The sequence below is a fragment of the Oncorhynchus kisutch genome, linkage group LG6 (assembly GCF_002021735.2).
Source record: "Oncorhynchus kisutch isolate 150728-3 linkage group LG6, Okis_V2, whole genome shotgun sequence".
In the NCBI taxonomy this organism is placed as follows: Eukaryota; Metazoa; Chordata; class Actinopteri; order Salmoniformes; family Salmonidae; genus Oncorhynchus; species Oncorhynchus kisutch.
In genome coordinates, this window is record NC_034179.2 from 65,393,045 (window position 1) to 65,411,306 (window position 18,262).

An 18,262-nucleotide genomic window follows, 5' to 3' on the forward strand; every position below is an offset into this window, starting at 1 on the left:
CTACATGAAGACAAAATACTAAGGAGAAAAATACCAGATTTGAGAACTTAAAGCAACATCCTTGATGGAATATCTCTTCCATTCTTTTCTAGATACACTCTGGCTATATCATGTCATATTTAGGCCTCATATGGTCATACTGTCACCTACAGTACAGTAATCACAACCTAAAAAGCTGGGGCATGTCATCCGATAGAACTGGGCAAAGCTCTGTACGTTATAGGGATATTGAGAGATTCAGGTGTACTCTACTGTACCTGCAGGCTTCCAGTCATTGCGCTAACAATAGCTAGCATTGGCTACCTCTAACTTCCTTCATACAGCAGGCAGAGACACGCAAATGGCATCCACGAGTTCATCGGACTCTGGGGACGTAGAACAATTGCCAGACTCTCGTCGTGTCCCTTGAAGAGCCTCTGTAGACGACACTCAAAACCAAAGCGTGTTTACATTACCAGCGTATGCGTCCGTCTCCCTGCTCTTGTGGCCTGTCAGGATTATTAACGTCAATCCTGTTCTCTGGAAGAGAGAGTTGGGTCTGTATAACACACTATAGAGTGTCTGTCTGAGGGGACCGACCCAAAACGCCTGGATTACCGTAAACACACGCACACACTGATGTCCGTAGGGTTATTTAACCATGCAATCTAAGGAAGGGTAATGCAGAGAACAATAACATCCTTTACTTCCGTCTGGGTGCAACAGAGCCACGGTCTGCTTTTTACTATTAAGGCCGACAACAAACAGATTGACCAGATTCTAAGAAACCGTGGCTCTGTTTCCTCAAGAACGTGTATCTGATGCCCTCTTTTCCATAACCACCCTCTGCTGTCAGAATCTACAGTCCTGGTGACCTAGTCCATCACTGACCTTCCATGCCCCCAGGTCCCATGTGTGCGTCTGGCATCCCGTTAGGCTTCTTGACCTCCTGCTGGTTCTGGGGTTCTTTCAGTGTCATGTTGGCCAGGGCAGCCGAGGCCATGGTCTCCCCGGAGTTGAATTGCACGGCGGCGTGGCCGTCCAGGCTCGAGTTGAAGTCCTGATGCTGATCCATGGTGAAACGAGTTCAGGCTGGGAGGAGAGGAGACAGACAGACAGAAGAAAAAACATGGAGTTAATGCTCTACTTCGTTTTGATGCTATTCACGAGACTACTTTGGCAGGTGGAAATAGATAACGGACTGAATTTGAATAATGCGTCACATTTTTCAGACCGCACTGAACTGAGAGGATTCTAAGCATTGCTTTGTTGTTGGCTTACTTAAAAGGGGGTCAGAGGAGCAGAGGTGTGCAAGAACCAAACACAGTTGATTTGATCTCAGTAACAGGCTACAATGGAAAAGGGTGAAGGTGACAGAGAAGTCAGAGAAGACGACGATTCCAAATCGACACCCAGCACACATGCTTGTTCCCCACAGACAGGGATATGGCTGCTGAGCTAAAGAAAGACAGATACCAGCACACTGTTGAAATCTCCCCCAGTTTTACTGTGCAGTGTTTTTTCGCCCCAAAAGGTCTTAGTCACCAACCCAGACCCTTCGTACAAGAACAGCAACGGATTTGTCCACTCATCCCAGGCAGCCCGAGCCTGATCCCGGATCTGTTTGTGCTGCAGTCTTGCCAACTCCTATGGCCATTGTCACACCAACGGGCTGCAACGCTGCGATTTCCATGTCGCCCCCTCATAGGGACCGATAGGGACAATCAGGACTTTTTCTTTGTCTTATAGAAGCTTTATGTAATCAAAAGGACTTTGCTAACGCAGACGGACGTGGTGCAACAACAGACTGACGGGCTAAGGGGGGGGAAGATGAAACTCCAGAAACATTTGCCTAGACTCTAACGTCCCTTTCTCAGTGATCATGATTTGAAAGGACAGGCTAGATTTCTTTGTTTCTTGAGGCTTTTACTAGGTAGGCCCTAAAGATCCATCATTTCTAACGTGGTAGCAAAGGACATGTCAACGCAATGTAGGCCTAACGTCTCAATGCAGCTTGACCTAGTCTGTTCTTCCCCCACTTCGAGGGCCCCGAGCAAAGCGGTCACCTCAATGGTGAGTGTAGAGAGACAACAACTAGGCTATTCGAACCTTTTGAGCTACTCTACAGACTCAAGGCAATCCTCCTCTTCCTCAACTAAGCTTAGATAATCGCGATTCGTCGTGATATTGAGCTACAAGTATGAGCTACTTCCCTGTAACGCATGTCATCATGTCAGGGACGGTGTGCTGTAATGTGAGAATGCTTCTATTTGTTATGAAGCGAGATGATGAAGTGGCCAAGTTAAACACTGGCCAACCATGAGCGCTCCCACTCCTGCTCTTGCAGAAACAGCGGCTGAAAGACGACACAACACACATGGGCTCCTCCTCCTCCTCCTGCAGAAACAAGCTGTGCACTGCAGCTCATAGAGACGACAAGATCAGATGCGCCAATCATAGGGTCATATTAATGCGGGGGGGGGGGGGGGGGGGGGGGGTTGGGGGATTTCCTCCTGTCTTGTCAAAGGGGAAGAGAGAGTTCCTCTCAAAATACACACGGCAGCAGCTCAGTGCGTGACAACCTGCCAGGCATATCCTGTTTCTGTTTCCTTACGTCCAGCGGTTTGGCTGGTGTCATTGAGGACGAGTTGTTGTGTTTCTTATTAAGCGGGTGGTTGCTTTCTGTCGTGCTCGGGGTCATCTTGCGTGTGTATATTTTCTGGACTAACTTACAAGACTGTAGAACTGCGTCATTTAGCGATACTGCACAGACGACAGTTTTTTTAGTTTGCTGACAACACAAATCAGCACCTGCTTTGGACTCGGTGCCTAACAGTTCTTCCTAAGGCGTGCCAGCCAGTCAAGGGCATAGCTTTCTATATTTGGCCGTCTCTACAGACTCATTTACAGCAGTGAAACACCACTGTTCTGACAAAAATATATATATTTTTTTTTATAGGACCTCACTCTAAATAGACATAGACAGGTTGAGATCTGGCCACTGTGAGATCTGAGCACTTGGCAAAGTTAGTCTCAAAGTATTGGCAAAGTTAGTCTCAATGCCTAGTAGGAAAAACAAAATCAGGAGGGTCTAGTCCTCTGAACACACAGCATTTAACAATCAATGACCGGACTGCAGTGATCTTTAGACATAATTTCTCCCAGCGACAGAGGTCGGGGGATGGGCGTACTGGGCGAGGGAGAAGGGCTGAAACCATGTTCTGGCAAAGCGCACCCTGTAATTTGTATTGGCCTGCGACCGGTCTGGCAGCTGTGTTCTGATTCTCTTTGTGGGCTGATTGCTGGAGGGAGGGAGGGGGAGAGAGAGAAAGAGAGAGAGAGAAAGAGAGAGCGCGTGTGTGAGAGAGAGAGACAAAGAAGACTTACAAAGAGCATCACAGCCCGACGTGTACCAGAACCACAGACCTCCTTATGCACCGTCAATCCACTGCAGTTAGTCTACCTTAGGGCTCGAACAAAGAGGTAAGAGGGAAAGACATGCTAAATGCGAATAGGCTCACTCAGCTACTAAAGAGGAGGGCCCAGGGCCCCACTTATCGGATTGTTGGAGAGGTACTCAGAAAGGAGGAAATTATCCAAAAAGCAGAAGGGAGGGAGAGAGGAGACCAAATTGGTGATATGATTTTTGATCTGAAATGCCAGATGTTAATCCTCTGTTGAGCGTCTCAAAGGCATTTACACCTAATCTTTGTCCCGTACTCACCCTCTAACAGGGCGGCAGGTAGACTAGTGGTTAGAGCGTTGGGCCAGTAACCCGAAAGGTTGCTAGATCGAATCCCCGAGCTGACAAGGTAAAAATCTGTCGTTCTGTCCCCGAACAAGGCAGTTAACCTACTGTTCCTAGGCCGTCATTGTAAATAAAAATGTGTTCGTAACTGACATGCCTAGTTAAATAAAAATAAAATAATGCCAGGCCAACACACACACACACACTGTGTAAAGCAGTGCCAATCATCAATGGCTAGGATTTTCTACATGCAACAGAATGAACACACACACTTGTCTCACAACATTAGCTGCACTGTGATTTAAATTTGTGGGGGGGGGAAACAATTCATCCCCATTTTCGTTTAAGGAACATGTCATCAATCTTCTCCACGATTAGCCTAGCCTAGTTTATGTACTGTTGATTTGTTAGTCCGGATCATTTTTTCCCCCCCGAGCATGTTAACCAATGTCTCTATTTGTCTAGGACATAGCTTAAAAGTGGTTAAATGTCAGAGCTTTTTGTTACCGACTATCACCTAAAACTTCCCCAGTACCCCGTCCCATGTCTTCTCCCTCCCTGTTATCTCCTCTGTGGATCGTCTTTGTGTAACACTTAAAAATGTGCAATATGCAGAAATCGCCTGTTTGCTCAAATTCAAACAAAACAAAAAAATCCAAAAAGTTTGCCCAATTTCATTTTATGTAACAAAATTCAAAAGGCACTCACACATCTGAGCTCTTTTTTTGCAGGTGCACGGTAACAGTTGAATAAAACAAGAAAATAGAAGAAACCCGCACACCACTCTCGATGGTATCACTGTTTTATCTCTGTTTATGTGACCAAAAATATTCTGATTTATTGTACAATCTAAAATATTGTATTTTCAGCTGGTGTACAAAATCAAAAGTAAAAGACGCAAAAATGGAACTTAAGAACGGGAAGCATAGAAATAGTGCATATTGAACGGATCTATGCCTCTTAGACTTGCTTTCAATGAGAATTGCTGATCTATAACTGACATTTCTTTGTGAATTTGGTCAGGTTGCCCAAAAAGTTACATATTGCAGTTTTAAATGGCGGGAGTGGGAGGAATAAAATGTCAGAATGGGCTGAGTTGATTTGGAGCTCTGTCAGCCTGGAGAGCTACTCACTGAATAGCACTTCTCTCTAACAAAACACACACCACTATATATCAGCCGACAGCCAGGGAAGGGGTGGTGGGTGGAGGTAGAGCAGCGCTGCACTCAGAGAAAGCAAGGCAGCGTCCAAAGAAAGCCTCTCTCTCTTTCTCTCCTCTTTAATATTCATCAGCAGTCGCTGCAGCAAGCAGAGAGAATGAGAGAGGGGGGGGGGGAGTCTGAGGGAGAGGAAGAGAAGGGAGAGAGAGAGGGAGAGAGAGAAAGAAAGAGGGAGGCAGAGACGACCCAGCCCTTACCCCACTGCCTTGTCGTAAGAAAGGAATGAGAAGGCTAGAGGGAGAAAGTATTAGAGCAGCAGATAGAACACAGCAAGGACAAAGTACGCAGCGTGGGATATAGCATAGCTCAACGATGGAGAGAAGAGAACTGGGAGAGAAGGAAAGCGTCTGAGGGAGGTGGAGGGGGGCGGTAAAGGGCGAGGGGAGAAAAAAAAAAAAGATGGAGTGGGAATGGGAGGTCGACACTGACGGAGGAGAGAGAGAGACTGCTGGAGCGGGAAGGGACACGGGGAAGGAGACTGTTGTTGGGAGAAGGAAAGGGAAAAGAGAGAGGAGAGGTTAAAGGAGAGAGGGAAAGAGAGAGGAGAGGTTAAAGGAGAGAGGGAAAGAGAGAGGAGAGCGAAAGAGAGAGGGGGAGAGGCGAAAGGGAGGGAAGGATAAGGCAGGCGTGCCTGCAAAGCCTCTGGTCCTTGCGGAAAGAGAGCTGGCGCATGCTCATACAGGGGGACACACGCCCAGCCCAGTGCAGCGGCATGATACAGCAGAATCCAAAGGAGACTGAAGAAATGGAGGAACCATCCTCAGTCTTCTAATACTCAGCCTCATTCTAGCCTACATCCCCAATGTCAGATGGCAGATACAATGGTAAAATAGAGACATCTTAAAGATTAAATAGAGACATTTCTCCTCTGGTGTCGTTTCCAATATATATATTTTTTATATGTCAATAGCCTAGACCTTTTCCTCTCATATTAGGCTAGACGCAGTCTTCAGTTTTCCACTTGAATCGGTTTCAGCATATCATGTATATCCATGTGAAATTAGGCTAGAGGCAAGTACGTGGGTGATTTGAGCATAACACATGCCATATATGAGAATATTTAGCTGTTTCTGGGGGGGTCCATATGAGATGATCTTAATGATCCGATTGGGGTTTCATTAAGCTAAGCCCTTTCAAAACAAACAAGTTTTCTCCCTTTACGTAACCCCAACCCACTACACTCTTGCAAGACTATTGTTGAACCCGATTAGCGAATACTGCATGAACTGTTGCCACAGACAGCGCTTGAAATAAGCGTCTCCAGGCCAGACTGCGTTGAAAGTAGAGTCCTTTCCACTTCCTCAACAGTCCCTTTCTCCTCTGCGTGACAACAGAGTGAAGCAGAACATGTCGACTAAGAGAAGTCCACCTGACTGTTGTGTAGCTGTAGGCCGAGGTGTCATCCGATGTCTGCAGCCGGACCACAGGACACAGTCAGACAACATTTTAAAGAGGAAACGGGAGAGAGGGGAAACGGTTGTAGTCTGCGGCCCGAAGTGTTCGCTGCCCATCCATGCAGATCCACATAATGTCTCAAATGGGACCCTATTCCCTATATAGTGCACTATTCTTGACCAGGGCCCAAAGTCATGCCTGTAGGGAATATGGTGCCATTTGGGACGCACCGAATGACAAGGAACGTTTGACAAAAACAGCCGGTTCATTCTAATCCCTATGAGAAAGACAGGAGAGTCAGAAGAATGGGTGGAGCCTCGTGTGGGGACAGGGGCGGACTTTCAGAAAGAAACAGGAAGACAAGCTGCTACAATATGGAACAGTGGGGTGTTTCTTTCGGATGTGGTGAACTGGAGGTTTCCTGCTTTCACTGTCCCAGAAAAGACCAGAAACAAGATCCCAGAAAGGCTACAGCCCAACGCATCCACCATGCCCTCTCCCGGGGTCCTCCTTCGGAGTGTCCGCTCTTAACATTGTCACTGTTGTGGCTCCAGACAGGGCTATCTTGTACTGTAGCTGTGACGTGACTCAGCACTGGAAGACTGCCCTCCTGGGATCGTCGAGAGGGTGAAGCTGCTAGGCTAAGGTTAAAAAGGACCGGTTACATGTAAAACAGGACTGTTCTGAAATTACCCCACAGCGTTACAGTTTAGTTCAAAAAAGCCTTGCATTGATTTCTCCCCAAAGAGGAAACCATAGCCTAATCTTCTCTGTAATTACAAGAAAGAAGGTCAAGTTCAAACAAGGTTTCCGGTGATCGGACCAAAATCCCCCAACCGTGGCTCTATTTTCAGATGCCCATTTGAAAATGTTGATGCCATTTGTGCAACTCTGGCAGGCATTATCCTGACTCGACGAGAAGCCGGTATCGTTTGGGGATAATGAGGACGGTGGACCCAGACCCAACGGGGAAATACTGGGCAAAACTGGTTGAAATGACATCATAGTGAAATAATTTCATCCCGTTTCGGCCTGTAATGGTTAAAGCTTTGATCCCTCATTGATGTCACTTGTTAAATCCACTTCAAAATCAGTGTAGATGAAGGGGAAGAGACAGGTTAAAGAAGGATTTTTAAGCCTTGAGACAAGTGAGACATGGATTTTGCCCTCAGAACAGTCTCAGTACTTCAGGGCATGGACTCTACAAGGTGTTGAAAGCCTTCCACGGGGATGCTGGCCCATGTTGACTCCAATGCTTTTTGTGAAAGTGTGATATGTGGTGCAGTTATGTGTGTCTGATGGCAGTGTATTCCAGACATGGGAAGCTCTCACAGAGAATGCAGATTTACTAAAGGTGCTTTTCCTTAGGGGAACTATACAGTCACCTCTCATGGCAGACCTTGTGGATCTGCTGCCATATGTCTGGGTTTTCTGTTTAACAAAAATATTGAGTGGAGGGGGAGCCAGGCCATCGAGGATCTTGAATACAAGACATGCGTCGGTGTATTGCACAAGATTTTCCCAACTCAAGAGCTCATGCTTTCTAAGGATGTGACAATGATGATGGCTATTGGGCTTCCTATCAAGCACTTTGAGAGCCTGTTTGTAGACAGACTGAATAGGTTTTAATGTTGTACAGCAAGCTTGGGCCCAACTAGTCAAGCAGTATGTTAAGTGGGGGAGTATCATAGATTTGAAGTACAGTTTTGCTACCTCTGTAGTCAAACAATTTAGTATAAATCGGAAATTAGCTAGGTTGAATTTGGTTATTTGAATTACCTTTTTCACATGCTTTTTAAAAGAGAGGTTGGAATCAAGTATGATGCCAAGGTACTTAAAATCGGATACCACCTGGAGCTTCTCCCCTGACACATAGACATCTGGCTCAGTAGCATCTGTTGCCCTCTTTGTGAAGAACATGCAAACAGTTTTTTTCACATTGAGATGCAAACACGAGTCACTGAGCCACTTTGTAACCTGGACCATTACAGTAGTGAGTTCTTGTGCAGCTTGTTGTTTGCTCTTTGCATGCACATATATCACTGTATCATCTGCATACATTTGAACTTCAGACCCAGTACAGACAGAAGGCAGATCATTAATGTACACGCTGAACAGGAGGGGCCCCAGTATTGACCCTTGGGGCACGCCCACATCATAGCTACGAGTGGGCGACAGCTCATTGCTCACTCTAATTTTGTCTTGCCCATTCACCCTCTGCATGGCACACATACACAATCCATGTCTCAATTGTCAAGGCTTAAGAATCCTTTAATCCATCTCTTCCCCTTCATCTACACTGATTGAAGTGGATTTAACAAGTGACATGAATAATAGCTTTCACCTGGTCAGTCTCATGGAAAGAGCAGCTGTCCTTAATGTTTTGTACACTCAGTGTACATGCCTAGAATGATGCTTTGTTAACGTCAGTATTGCCTTGTACCTTAAGCCTTAGATGTGAAGCCATTCATTTTTACAAAGTTGTAAAAAAATTACTTGCTTTGATATTCGCTCCTCATGACCAGTCCTTGATCTTAGTCAGCTAAACACATAATACTTGACTGCACATGGTTTAACTACATTTTATGGAGTCAAATAAACATTTTAATAGGCTAATTGCTTGGTCTTATTATGAGTCGCATGTGAGGTAAATATAATATGAATCTATCAAATATTACCCCACTACACCCCTGTAAGCAGTCTATGGAACATGCTGTAGATGCGCGAAAAATGCTAATATCGGTACCATGACTTGAATGGGATTTGTGCCACATATGCTAAAACGTTAGCATTTGGAAACCGTGCTCGGGAAACTAAACCAAAGCATGGATTTGCTGTTATACCTTGTCCATAGACTGCTTACATGGTAAGGAAACCAATGTGTAATTTTTGGTGGACTACCCCTTTAACTAAGGGCTAGGCAACAGACCTGCTGCGTAGGGTCGGTAGGCCTAAAAATACCCCATGAACTCAGAGCTACTGACCCTACACAGAGTGCCCACCATCCATCACAATACTAATTTAGTCACAGTATTATATTCAAAGATTCAGGAGGGGACGATGACATGCAAACCCAAAAGTAGGTTAGGTCTTGTGTCTTCAACAAGGGACAGTGTCTTAATCTGTGAGCCCTCGTGTTCTTCACTGTGGTGACAGAAGCCAAAGAGGGTATTTATTTATGAGCAGTGCTGAGAGGAGAGGACATTCCTGTCATGCTGATCACGTCCCCACCAGCTGACTGACTGACATGGTTTCTCAACATTCATCCCTGCTACTAGGCCTGGCTCTATACACTCCCTCAGCTCAGGGGGTCAGGGAGAAGACATTGTCAGTCATCACCGGTGTCCTCTAGGACACACCTTCATAACCCCCCCCCCCCTTCACTTCAGATCTCTAGCGGGGCCCCAACGTTGACTTCACTACAAACACTCTCGCATGCCAGGAACAAGCTAAACGAAGTAGATCCTGGTAGTGTGAACAACGGAAGTGGGAAAGCTTCCAAAGATATCTTCCGAGGCACTCAAGTGTTGAAAGTACAAATGGCGTAGTTCATTCCGGCTCAGCAATTTCATTGCAAGATTAAAAAGACGCACCATCCTCTGATGCCACATTGAGGGTAAAGCAGTGCTCTTCTTCCCAGTGTTCAGGTCAGTGAAGTGCACCAGTCCTTCCTGCAGCAAAGCACCCCCACAACATGATGCTGCCACCCCCGTGCTTCACGGTTGACGATGGTCATTATGGCCAAACAGTTCTATTTTTGTTTCATCAGACCAGAGGACATTTCTCCAAAAAGTATGATCTTTGTCCCAATGTGCAGTTGCAAACCATAGTCTGGCTTTTTTTTATGGCGGTTTTGGAGCAGTGGCTTCTTCCTTGCGGAGCGGCCTTTCAGGTTGTCAATATAGGACTCGTTTTTACTGTAGATATACAGTTGAAGTCAGAAGTTCACATACGCCTTAGCCAAATACATTGAAACTCTGTTTTTCACAATTCCTGACATTTAATCCCAGTAAAAATGATCTGTTTTAGGTCAGTTAGGATCACCACTTTATTTTAAGAATGTGAAATGTCAGACTAATAGTAGAGAGAATGATTTTTTTCAGCTTTTATTTCTTTCATCACATTCCCAGTGGGTCAAAAGTTTACATACACTCAATTAGTATTTGGTAACATTGCCTATAAATTGTTTAACTTGGGTCAAACGTTTTGGGTAGCCTTCCACGAGCTTCCCACAATACGTTGGGTGAATTGTGGCCCATTCCTCCTGACAGAGCTGGTGTACCTGAGTCAGGTTTGTAGGCCTCCTTGCTCGCACACGCTTTTTCAGTTCTGCCCACAGAATTTCTATAGGATTAAGGTCAGGGATTTGGCATGGCCACTCCAATACCTTAACTTTGTTGTCCTTAAGCCATTTTGCCACAACTTTGGAAGTATGCTTGGTGTCATTGCCCATTTGGAAGACACATTTGCGGCCAAGCTTTAACTTCCTGACTGATGTCTTGAAATACATCCAAAGGTACACCTCCAATAGGCTAATTGATATAATTTGAGTCAATCAGAAGCTTCTAAAGCCATGACATCATTTTCAGGAATTTTCCAAGCTGTTTAAAAAGGCACAGTCAACTCAATTCCCACTAGAATTGTGATACAGTGAATTACACTTAGTGACGCCAACCTAAGTGTATATAAACTTCAACTGTAAATAAACGGATGGCTCCAGCGAGTCCATTGATATTCATAGACTCAAAGTGAACCGTCTATTTCAAGGTAGTCATCACCCCTGTCACCAAAATATAGCAGCCAAGATGCCCTGGACACACTCTACCGTCAGGTCTAGGACACCCTCACAATGCAAGAGTCTCTAACCACTCCCCAGCGGGCAAAGCTGGTTGCAACTGCGGCATTATAACATCACTGTAATGATACCATTGTAGCCAGTTTTGCCCGCTGGGTCTGAATCTTCTACTCAGCATATTGACCAATAAACACACAGTGACATGTCTGCACGTTTAAGCCCAGGCTAAATCATAATTAGTTGGCCAGTCTGCGACAGGTGTGGAGTCTGCTACAGATAGATCACTTATAGAACAAGTAGCCTCTCCGTTACACAGTCAACATGTCTCTGGGTCTTGGGCTGGTAAGAAACACTGTTACCGTGCTGCAAACAGAGCAGGGCTGCATGATGCTGTTAATACATCCGACTTAAGGCTGAGAGTAACCATGAATCGGCTCAAATTAGCTCGTACGAGTAAGATCATAGAGTTGTTTATGTTTATAGTTGAGGTTTTGGCTAGTGGGTTATGGGGATGTGTGCGCGTGTGATCTGTAGGTGTTCGTCTTTACTGACAGAGGGTCACCCATTCCATGAGTCCTGCCCGCCCACTCCACTCACAGTTGGCTCCCTCGGTCAGTGGATATGACCTAATTTCCACAGTCGGTCCCCGCTATTAGGAATGGATGGGATAAAGGCAGGGCTTCACCACGCTCTCGCTCCCTTTTCTCCCCCTCTCGGTCTCTAACGGCATCCATGTGGACCATGAACATTGGTCTCACACAGCAGGCGTGTCGGTGGAAGCAGGGAAAGCACCGGTTGCCTCAGAGGCCTGGCCAGGGCAGAGCAGGCTATCTATAGGCAGCTATCTATAGGCAGCTCTCTACAGCGTGGTGCTCTGTGCAGCATGACGCGAGATGAGCGAGAAAGAGCGAGAGAGAGAGTGTGAGAGAGAGAGAGAAGGGGGGGAAGTGTGAGAGAGAGAGAGAGGGAAGTGAGAGACAGAGAGCTGGTGCTGCCGGCTTCCTCTGGAAACCTCAGTATCTGTTGGAAACAGATGTCAAAGACACTCTCCGAGGACCAGTGCAAATGGACCTACAAACCGCTCATGCGTGCAGCATTAGGCTACCACTCCTCTTGAGAACCAGCCAGTCTCAAGGTTTAAAAAAATACATGAGAAACATTGACTGTGTTCCTGCCCAGTGCTGAATCAGGACCCATGGGTGTGTTAGGTCCTACTGTTAAGATGTTCATCTCCTCAATACACAAATATGACGAGTGGTGGTGGAGAATGAATACCGTCGAGTAACATTAGGCCTAGTTCAGTATTTTTCACTCAAAACAACTAAGAGGAAATAGACTAGGCAGCCTAACATCCCTACAGGCAGAGTCTAACCACCACTCAAAGAATCAGCATGACAACGAGCCCAAGATAATCCCAGATTAGTAGAGAGTCAGCCAAACCAAAAGGAAGTTCATCTGGGCTCTGTCCATCTCCGCAGTGCTGTGGCTCAGTGACCTTGCTACCTGCACCACCCTTACACCACAGCACACTACAGTACAGTGGAGGCTGCTGAGGGGAGGACGGCTCATTACAATGGCTGGAATGGAGCGAATGGAATGCGGTTGACACCATTCCACTTATTCCGCAGCGGTCATTACAACGAGCCTGTCCTCCCAAATGAAGGTGCCACCAACCTCCTGTGCAACAGTAGAGTATAAGTGTCCTTGAGATCTGACAGAGAGCCAGGACCAGACTTAGCATTTGTTCTGGAGATCTCCTACCTGCATGAGGTATAAGGGAATTCTGGACGGAAGAATTCATTAATTAGGCTAAAAGGTATCCTCAAGTATTCCAGTCAATATCATTGATGGGTTTTCATATTCCACATTAAATGCGGGCCCAAAATGCACGTAGTCTATTCTTTCTCAAACATTAGGTGAATCCAATGACTGCATAAATAAGGGCGGACCTGCTTTTCCAGTTTGTTTATAGCAGAGCACCTTAAAGTCATTCTGTATTTATATGCCAAGTTGTCAGAGGCTCGCGGCGCGGAGAATCAGCGAGAGTGGCCCTCAAAGAATGCCTGGCATTCACCCTGTATCCTGTACTGCGAATGTCCCCGAGGAAAAATAGCAGCAACGTGGGATACTAATCCTATACATCATATAACAGAGTGCAAGAGAGAGAGAGAGAGCGCAAGGGCGCAGACTGCTTTATCATGCAATCAAATGCAACCAACAGAGATTACGCTAGTAAGAGTTGTCAACCATGACATACTTGGTAACACTGGTCATCCAATGTTCTTTTAGAATAATGGACGGGCGTGTTTGAGGTTTATTTCACGGGTGTGAATGATCATGTTACGTTAACAAGCCATGTCCTGTTCATCTGGCCAGCTGTTGAGTGTGAGAGACATCTGCTGGCATGGACTGCTGATGACCGCACAGAGGCATGTGTACAGCTGCTTGTGGCAGGGCAGACAGAGATCCCAAATGGCGCCCTATTCCCTACAGCTGGGCTCCAGCAGCAGCGTACGCTAGGCTACGCTAATGCACTCAGCATGGGTCTCCAAGACAACTCTTTGATTCATAGTGAACCCTGAAGTGCAGAAAGTAAGGAGTGCTTTGGCTAAGTATTGGACCAATGGCAATTAGTGTTGGCTAGGATCTCTTTTTCGTCATCCAATCACAATGAGGCACTCTAGTTTTGTGCATCTTGTTTATAATGAGTTAGGTGACTGCCAATTTAGTTTAGTCTTTAACTTAACTTGAAAATGAATCCTAAAAGCACTGTTACTGGGGCTATGTTGTAGAACTAGTCTTAACTGAATTATGGTCCCTGCCTCTGATCCCATTCAGTGAGGTCAAAACGGATGAGTGCAGATGTAAATTCCCTGCAAAGAACACAGAACAACAAATTACCCCCATAAATTAGGGGCATAATTGAATCATAATATGTTGTATGAATATCATACTACACTGCAGTAGCATGTAGACTTCAGACCAGCTCATCCAATTAGGCTTTAGACATGTTTTACAGAGCTCCCTAATTGGGCAGTCCAATCAAATGATGCATGGAATATTTGAAAACTAAACGTTTGTCAGATAGCAGAGGGCCATTTGTCACCATTTTTGTACCAACAAAAACCTTAAAATTATGGCTAGGAATAAGCCATTTTCCTAATTTTCTTAAATTAGGCTATATCCCAATACAATGACAATGGAAATTAGGTCTAGTTCTCGAAGAGCTCCTCAAACAGGACAATAAGTCATGTTTACAGATTTCCAATGTATGAGATCAGGGAAGAACAATTCTTACAGCATTCTCCGGGATACATTTAACAAGATGGGCGTGGAGGAGGAATTGGATAGGAGAGAGAAAAGCCTTTGTCCCTCCTTCGATATTCCTTTGCAATAGACTTTGTCTATGATTTTTGACCTCGAGCAAAAATAGTCGAGGGATAATGGAGATTGTTGATTCATCTAACAAATTGTACAGACCTACCGGCAAGTAGCGAAACCATGCATGCTCATCTCTCACTGCAACTCACAGCACAAGAGCTATGACAAATTGCGGAGGGCAGAGCGTGAAAGAGGTGTGTCCGCAACAGAAAAAGCACCGACAAAAACGCCATCATCTTATGGCCCAATTTGACAAGAATAGACCTCAATATGAAAATTACAAGGGTGCTGAATAATATCGAAATAGTATGAACAATAGTTAATCGATTCTACCGTGAATCGATTTGTTTCAGACAAAGCACCACATGGCAAGGGCTCGCGGAATGCATCTCCTCACAAATTAGATTGGACTTTGAGGCAAGATGAAGACGTTTACATTTCCTAACAAAATTGCTTTAAAAAAAATACCCGGCCTACTACTTGATTACAAAGTTGAAATGACAGTAATTGGGATCGCATGCATCCCTGGAAAGGGAGGTGTGGCAGACCAAACCATTACAAAGCATTCCTGACATATGAATAATTAACAGTTAGCTAATTAGGTAATAAGCAGGTGAAATAACATTAATTTGACAGTCAACTTTTGGTTGTCTATAGTGGACAACAAGTAACTACAGTCAGGCAAGCCACTGACAATAAGTGGCCTGATGATAAGGTGTAGTCACCAGCCAACATCAGCACCATTGTCCGCGGAAAGCACCGCTGCGAAAATCCAATTTCATAGGATCCAGATGCACAAAAATCGAACTGACACACAAGTGTTGATGTAGCTATAAAACGTTTGCTACGGTCTGTACATGGATCAAAACAGAAATACTATATCAGGCAAAAACCTATCCTGTAAGGGACACTGTGATTTCTTCTTTCAGATCTCAAGCAAGACACGCTATCCAAAGTAAAGACAGGCCTCAAGTAGGCAAAATAGAAGGGCACTACTATCTTAAAAATCGTAGCTAAAATCTGTGGCCATAATGATTGGCTAAATAGATAGTTAACGCTAAGCTAATTACTTTGATAGCTAGATAGCTCATTTGTAGCTTGCTAACTAAATTACACCCCTTGGCTACATTCATTAGCTAGCTTAGCATCAGTTCACACATCATGACAGCTGTCATATCTCAATAATTAAAGTTAAAAGTCTAAATATAAAACAAACTACAAAGTGCATATTTATGGACAAATCAATTGAGCTACTTTTGATCCAATTGTCCACATGGCTTGTTTGGGGCTCGTGCCTGTTGTGATGAAGCAGCTAGCGAAAGCAAGACAGTACCCAGGCCCAACTTCTCCTCACACCCAGACCTAGGCAACGGAAAAAAAGATTCGCTCGGTGCCTCAAAGCTAAATGACAAGCATGAATGGCGCTTTTGTTTTGCCCCGGAAAAAAAACGGAAACTGCTCGAATTCTTAATCAATCCGAAGACACCTAGGAGAAATGTCTTGCAGAATGTACTGGGTTTGCTATAAATAGATACGGCGTCTTTCTCTCTTACCTGTGTGGCAGACAGTTATTGTCTCTCCAGCTGCAGTCACTCAGTGGCCACCCGACAGAGAAGAGTAGTTGTCGCTAGGCGGCCTGAAGGGGAGGAGGGCGCCAGAGTACAGACAGCGATTGTTCTGAAATTTCTTCCTGAGCGTTCTGCACTAGAATGCATGAAGTTAAAGGGGTTTGTGTGTAGGCTTACACTGATCTCAGCGGAGGCTGGTAGGAGGACCTATAGGAGGACGGTCTCATTGTAATGGATCGAATGGAATTCATGGAACGGAGTCAAACATGTGGTTTCCATATGTTTGATGTGTTTGACCCCTTTCCATTTATTCAATTCCAACCATTACAACGAGCCCGTCCTCCTACAGCTCCTCCGACCAGCCTTCTCTGTTGATAAAATGGTGTTAGATGATGATATTAAAACTAGTTTAGCTGATATTAACAAATTGCAGGGCTGCTACAATGCTAACCCAAACGAATGGCACAATGGGAGACCTACTTTGTTAAGTAGCCTTCTGCCCTATGTAATAGGTGACAGACACAATTTTTACCAATGACCTTTTGTTATTTTCTCACGTTAAAACAATGTCTCATCTAATCTAATATATTTGAATTTCTATTCCTCTAGGCCTGGCTTAGTGTCAATTTACCAATGATTATGTAAGAATTACTGGAAAACCTGCTTAGAGGGATCTGGAATGGCAATACCCTTCTTGCCCTAAAACCTGTGGGTGGGGTATAGCAAGGGAAGCACTGTGCTAGCCACTGTTAGTGACCTGTACACATCTATAGGTCTGGCCTTCTACTCTGGCAGACTGACTGATCTAACACTCCTCCATACTAAACCAACCATAGATGGCAGTAACTGGTTACAATTGTGTAATTACGTGTAACTAGACTACACATACACTTACAGTGAGTGGGATATCATTTGTTTCCTTATGTAACCAATGGAATAGTCCCCAAAGTGCAAATTCCAAGCTAAATCAAGCACACCTCAAGTGTGTTATATAAAAGTACTTGACAAATTTCACCCTAGGTCTGGTATATTTATTAGGAGACCGAGCCACCTAGAAACACATACTGATATTTTGGTTTGTGTAATACATGTTGCATACAGAGTGTTGCCAGAAAGCATTGCATTGTGTCATACATTTTGTTAAGGAAGTCTTAACCACAAGGCAGGGTTGAGGTTAGCTCCTGGAGTTGCTTAGCAACCAGACCACTTGAGAATAAGCATGCGTTTTTTTCTCCAGTTAGGGACAAAGGAGGGAGAGGGGGAGAAAGAGGCAGATGGTACATGTCTGAAATTACTATGGTGTGGTTGGTCTGCATTTTATTTCAGGTGATTTGACATTATTCCTCGCTTAATTTGTAAACCATATCTAACAATTGGTCTTAACATACCGTGAAATAAATATGAATGTTTCACTACTGATTATTAAGGTTGTTCAAAGCCAAATAAAATAAGATTAATCCCACCTGCAGTTCTGTGGTTTGAAATTGTTCTGTCTATTCCATATTGACACTCACTACAGCTTTGCGTAATAGTGTGTGGGCTATGGTATGGCACTGTTCATTTAATTGCAATATTTAATTGCCATATTAGTGTAAGTAAGTAGCCTTGCATGAGCCTTGGCTGTTTATATAGCATGAGGCAGCTTAATGTACAAGTACACCGCTTGGACAGGACACTAGTCTATCACAGGGCCAATACACTGTAAGTGTAAGAAGACAGAATATGTCTTTCTGTTCTAGTCTGGTTTTAGGCATGTGAGGCAGAACAGGAATCAAGATGGCGCCGACAAAGATGGTCGCCTCGCTTCGAGTCTTTAGGAAACTATGCAGTATTTCATTTTTTAATGTATTATTTCTTACATTGTTAGCCCAGAAAATCTTAAGTGTTATTACATACAGTCGGGAAGAACTATTGGGATATAAGAGCGACATCAACTTACCAACATTACGACCAGGAAAACGACTTTCCCGAAGCGGATCCTTTGTTCAGACCACCACCCAGGACAGTGGATCTAATCCCAGAAGCCGACCCAAAACAACGTTGCCGCAGAAGAGGCAGACGGAGCGGCCTCCTGGTCAGGCTCTGTAGGCGTGCACACCGCCCACCGCTTCTGAGTATACTACTCGCCAATGCCCAGTCTCTTGACAACAAGGTAGACAAAATTAGAGCAAGGGTT

General features: G+C 44.8%; 1 protein-coding gene across 9 annotated transcripts in view; it reads right to left on the reverse strand.

Annotated features, from left to right (window-relative positions):
• maptb (microtubule-associated protein tau b) overlaps positions 1-16,225 on the reverse strand; it is a 39,483-nt gene extending 23,258 nt beyond the window's left edge. For 5 of the 9 annotated variants that reach the window (XM_031827193.1, XM_020486323.2, XM_031827194.1 and 2 more), the window contains exons 1-2: positions 16,072-16,224; positions 871-1,071 (exon numbers count right to left, since the gene is read on the reverse strand). In XM_031827193.1, the coding sequence (XP_031683053.1) occupies positions 871-1,054 (184 nt within the window). In that variant the 5' untranslated portion in view covers positions 1,055-1,071; positions 16,072-16,224. Of the gene's footprint in view, positions 1-870; positions 1,072-16,071 lie in introns of all 9 variants that reach the window. The other 4 variants (XM_031827191.1, XM_031827192.1, XM_031827188.1 and 1 more) reach the window with 2 other exon arrangements.
• Positions 16,226-18,262: the final 2,037 nt, after the last annotated feature.